This window comes from Ctenopharyngodon idella, chromosome 21, assembly GCF_019924925.1.
Source record: "Ctenopharyngodon idella isolate HZGC_01 chromosome 21, HZGC01, whole genome shotgun sequence".
Lineage (NCBI taxonomy): Eukaryota > Metazoa > Chordata > Actinopteri > Cypriniformes > Xenocyprididae > Ctenopharyngodon > Ctenopharyngodon idella.
Genome location: NC_067240.1, coordinates 13,502,574 through 13,508,540, shown reverse-complemented (window position 1 = coordinate 13,508,540; position 5,967 = coordinate 13,502,574). Strand labels below are relative to the sequence as shown.

At 36.0% G+C, this 5,967-nt stretch overlaps 1 protein-coding gene across 1 annotated transcript; it reads right to left on the bottom strand.

Annotated features, from left to right (window-relative positions):
• Positions 1-4,468: 4,468 nt before the first annotated feature.
• On the bottom strand, positions 4,469-5,395 carry LOC127504356 (olfactory receptor-like protein OLF4). Its single transcript, XM_051878895.1, has one exon. The coding sequence runs from the start codon at positions 5,393-5,395 to the stop codon at positions 4,469-4,471; it is 927 nt and encodes a 308-aa protein (XP_051734855.1).
• Between the last annotated feature and the right edge of the window lie 572 nt (positions 5,396-5,967).

Sequence of the window (5,967 nt, the reverse complement as noted above, 5' to 3'; positions counted from 1 at the left end):
GAGTGTATTGCTATGATATTAGGCATATAGGCATAAATGTAACAGAACTTACAAGAATCCCTTGCCACAGCCTAAGGATCCAAAGTAAAGCTCTGAAGGCAGACACACTCCTTGTCTGCAAACCCCACTCAGACTTGCACAGGTCCAGGGAAATGATGCAGCCTCATTCTCTTTGCCTTAGATGGAAATGAAATGTTTTAGCACTGACAGATCTGCCAAAATGATAAAAAGTGATTTGGACCCATGTATCCATGAGTTTTAGCCATGAGTTTTGCTGTTCCTCAATTCAAAATTTTCACAGAAATGTAAAGTTTTAGATTTACACAAGCACATATGCATTAAATAAAAAGTCAAAGTCAGTTTAAACACTTCTACCACCAAATGCAAACTTACAGTGCAATGCTAAGACGGCAAGGACAAGCAAGACAAGTATACTCTGAGGTTTCATGTTGGTTTCTTCGGATGATGGCACTCCTGGGATGTTTGACCAGTACTCTGTTCAGGCTGGGTCTTATTTTCCAAGTGTCTCTAGAAGGAGGAGTAACTCAACTAAAGCTGCTCCAATCAGACTTTCAGTTAAAAATTTAATTATGTAGCAGAATGAATGGACATACTGTTCTTAATCTCATTTGGTGTAATCAGAAAATACCAAAACACAAGAGGCATTCACACCATCACGTGTTTGGGGCTGTAGCAAATTATCAACGTAAAAAAAAAATCATCACCTGATCTGAAACACATGCTTATCCTGATGGTTATAATTTTAGGTGTCTTAATCTTGAGGATCCTCACATTTCGACTCTATATTTGACTCTTGTATATACCAGTGTGATTTTATTGTGTTCATTTCTGTACTCAACACTTGGAATTTTAGTTTGGAGGAAAGAATTCACAAGCAGATGTTTGAAACACATACTGAATCACTTTTTTTGTGATTTTTTCTTCTCTCAAACCTTATAGTTATGGCCCTTGTATTAATTGCTTTCTTGCATGTCAGCTAGCCTCATTTCCCCTTGTAAAGCAAATATTACAAGAAATAATAAACAAATGTTGGAAAAGTTTAAAAGTTGGCAAACAAAACAGCACAGTTTTGTTATGTAACTATGTAGAGGAAAGTGAAAATTCAGAAAAGTGTGATCAAAAGGTGAAATAATGTAAACTTTAAATTAGAAATATATTTTACTGAAAAGTATATATAAGTCTGTATATATAAGCCTGTATATAGCCTGTATATTAACTCAAAACACCTGCAAAGGCCTTTAAATGGTCTCTCAGTCTAGTTCTGTAGGCTACACAATCATGGGGAAGACTGCTGACTTGAAAGTTGTCCAAAAGACGACCACTGACACCTTGCACAAGGAGGACAAGACACAAAAGGTCATTGCAAAAGAGGCTGGCTGTTCACAGAGCTCTGTGTCCAAGCACATTAATAGAGAGGCGAAGGGAAGGAAAAGATGTGGTAGAAAAAAGTGTACAAGCAATAGGGATAACCGCACCCTGGAGAGGACTGTGAAACAAAACCCATTCAAAAATGTGGGGGAGATTCACAAAGAGTGGACTGCAGCTGGAGTCAGTGCTTCAAGAACCATTACGCACAGACGTATGCAAGACATGGGTTTCAGCTGTCGCATTCCTTGTGTCAAGCCACTCTTGAACAACAGACAGCGTCAGAAGCGTCTCGCTTGGGCTAAAGACAAAAAGGACTGGACTGCTGTTGAGTGGCCCAAAGTTATGTTCTCTGATGAAAGTAAATTTTGCATTTCCTTTGGAAATCAGGGTCTCAGAGTCACACAATCCACGTTGCTTGAGGTCCAGTGTAAAGTTTCCACAGTCAGTGATGGTTTGGGGTGCCATGTCATCTGCTGGTGTTGGTCCACTGTGTTTTCTGAGGTCCAAGTTCAACGCAGCCGTATACCAGGAAGTTTTAGAGCACTTCACACTTCCTGCTGCTGACCAACTTTATGGAGATGCAGATTTCATTTTCCAACAGGACTTGGCACCTGCACACAGTGCCAAAGCTACCAGTACCTGGTTTAAGGACCATGGTATCCCTGTTCTTAATTGGCAAGCAAACTCGCCTGACCTTAACCCCATAGAAAATCTATGGGGTATTGTGAAGAGGAAGATGCGATATGCCAGACCCAACAATGCAGAAGAGCTGAAGGCCACTATCAGAGCAACCTGGGCTCTTATAACACCTGAGCAGTGCCACAGACTGATTGACTCCATACCACGCCGCATTGCTGCAGTAATTCAGGCAAAAGGAGCCCTAACTAAGTATTGAGTGCTGTACATGCTCATACTTTTCATGTTCATAGTTTTCAGTTGCCCAAGATTTCTAAAAATCCTTTCTTTGTATTGGCCTTAAGTAATATTCTAATTTTCTGAGATACTGAATTTGGGATTTTCCTTAGTTGTCAGTTATAATCATCAAAATTAAAAGAAATATTTGAAATATATCAGTCTGTGTGTAATGAATGAATATAATATACAAGTTTCACTTTTTGAATGGAATTGGTGAAATAAATAAACTTTTTGATGATATTCTAATTATATGACCAGCACCTGTATATTATTTAAGGATTTGGAGCATCATCTTTCTGCACTATAGCATTTTTCAAATTCAGTTTAATTAGTGATAGGCATCAGCAAACAACATTATAATAAGGGAACAACTAGAATGATATCCAAACCTTTGGATTTTGGCTTGCCAGTAATCTTGCAAAATTCATATACATGTAGGTTTTTAACCAGAAGATGGCACCAAAGTATTACTTTGATACTTTTGATAGTTTCAGCGTTATTATTGTTCATGACATCCTATATTGAGCCACTATATTTATGAAAACTAACCACTGTTTTAATGCATGTGGTACAGGCCTGCTTTGTCCTTTATCGGCTTTAATACCACACAAGATATGCAGTGTCAAATGCATAAATGTTTCTGGACCAGCAAATCAGCATATTAGTATGATTTCTGAAGGATCATGTGACACTGATTGGAGTAATAATGCTGAAAATTCAGCTTTGATCACAGGAATAAATTACATTTTTAAATTTATTTAAATGGAAAACAATTATTTTAAATTGCAATAATATTTCACAAAATTAATGTTTTACTGTATTTTAGATTAAATAAACGCAGCCTTAGTAAGCACATAGACTTCTTTCAAAAACATTAAAAAATTTTAATGTTTCTAAAGTTTTACCAGGTACTGTAAATATAAATTTGAATGTTTGTGCCATCTATCAGTTATTGTGAACTTTTATGCAGAAATCCCATCAGTCAAATATTTGCTGAAGCCAATTTTCTTTGTTCTTGAGAATTTTTGCAATTTTGCTTTGCTGAAATGCTTCAGAAATATTAATCAATTATATATTACATTAACAAATGTGACCCTGGACCACAAAACCAGTCATAAGTCACATGGGTATTTTGTAGCAATAGCCAACAAAAAATCAAAATTATCGATTTTTCTTTTATGCCAAATATCATTAGGATAATGATCAAAGATCATGTTCCATGAAGATATTTTGAAAATTCTCTACCATTTTTAAATTTTGTAAAATTTATTTTTGTGAGCAGATATGCATTACTAAAGACTTAATTTGGACAACTTTAAAGGCGATTTTCTCAATATTTTGATTTTTTTGCACCGTCAGATTCCAGATTTTCAAATGCTTGTATCTCAGCCAAATATTAACAAACCATACATCAATGGAAAGCTTATTTATTCAGCTTTCAGATGATGTATAAATCTCACTTTCAAAAAATTGACCCTAATGACTGGTTTTGTGGTCCAGGGTCACCACCAACCAACTAGAACTATATTCAAACTATGGATAAGCCACATTTGCTTCTTAGTCTGATAAATCCTGCAAATTTTGTTTACTTCATAGGTTGAATTATCATCTTAACATTTGGCTAGATGTGTTTTGGTTGGAGGCAGTGAAGCAGAAGTAGTTAGACATGTGAAATCATGATGAAAGAATATGGCTTGCCAATAATCTTACAAATATCCTGTGTGGCATTTAGGTTTTTACCAGAAGATGGCATCAAAGTGTTACATTAATATTCGTTTTTTGGTCTGAGATTCAGTTATCATTGTTCATAGCATTCAATACAGATCCACTGTATAATGAAAACTAACTGCTGTGTTAATGCATGTGATACAAGCCTGATTCATTTTTTATTGACTTTAATAGCATTAAAGATGTGTTATATGCAGTGTCAACTGCTAAGGCATAAGCATTTGATATAAATATACATATATTTCTTAGCCATTAAATCATGTACATTTAACACAACTCAAAATACATTATCCTGTTTAAATAACATTATATGAGCACATGCTTGCTTCTGCAGTTCAAAATAAAACTTTTATCATTGTCACTTTTAATGAATCGTCACTGCGACGCATAATGACACAAAAAGCAGTCAGCACTAAATTATTTATAACAGTGAATGCTACATGTTTTTAATCCTTGAACTTCGGAAAATATACAATATTTTTGCCCTGATTGGAGCTAATTTTATACCATATATTAAAGGATTGACAAAAGGGGGAATAGTCAGGAATATAACAGACAAAAAAGTATGAGACAATGTGTTTGTTCTTAATTCTGTCTGGGAAGAATCAAAAAAGGAACAGACTATGTAGTTCAGAAAGGAAATCAAGTGTGGCATACACGTGCTGAAGAACTTCTCTTGATTTACTTTAGATTTTCTACAAGCTAGAATTATTTTAAAATAGGAAATCAGAACCAAACCAATTAAGACAGACATGCTGATATACATCCATCCATTAAAAATCCCTTGGGAAATATCTTGTCTGCATCCAAGATTCACCAAGGACAGGTTTTCACAGAAAAGTTTATTTATGTCATATCTGCAAATAGGGTTTTTAATAGCCAATAAAATGGCTAACAGACTTGCAAAACAAGGAAATGCCCAAAGAAAAGTCACCAGGCCTAGCACAGTGAAAGGTGACATAATACTATGATAGTGTAAAGGTCGACATATCGCTATGTATCTATCAACCGCCATGACACTTAAATTTGTGAATTCACCAACTGCATAAACGACGATGACAAGACCTTGTACAATGCATTCCTCAAATGAAATCCTATTTGTTTCTGTGAGTAAATACACCAAGGCCCTGGGATAAAACCCCGTAGTTCCACACAGATCATTAACACAGAGATTACACAAGAAAATGTACATCGGCTCATGCAGAGCTTTCTCAAAAGCAATAATCATAATCAAGGTGGCATTCAGAACAACAGTCAAAAGGTAACATGGAAGTGCAATAGAAAAAAATATGATCCTGCTGGTCCAGTCCCACTCATTCAGAGCCGTGACAGTGAGAATGTGGAAAGAGGAGTTGTTTTCCATTCCTTCTCAAAATCCGGCTCCAGATCAAACAAGGCTGACACAAATAACCTAGTATTTCTCTTGTGTTCAGTCTTGTGTATCTTGTGTTACTGTTGAAAGAATAAAAATCATTTAAAATAAATGTTGTGTTAAACCATTAAAAATGACAAAAAAACACCAAAAGTCTTGGCTTAAAGTTCGAGAAGGCCTCTGAACTCCTCTTTAAGAGGGTCACCATTCACTCTGCTCACAGCTGCATGAGAGAACTTTATATACAGTCAGATATGCAACATCATAATGATCTAACAGTCCGAAAGTGACGTGAAGCCAAGTGTGTTGTCCCATACTTTGTGCTCTGCATTTCACCCATGCAAGTGCACACACACAGCAGTTAAACACACACATACACACCGTGAACACACACCCGCAGCCGTTTTTTTTTTTTTTTTTTTTTTTTGCTGCAGCACCCAGGGAGCGATTGGGGGTTACCTCAGTTGTGGGTAATGAGAGTGGAAGAGAAAACTGTTCATTCACTCATGCAAAGTTGATCTTGGGTTGACAGTTTCTATGACTTTATCCTTCTGTAATTCTGA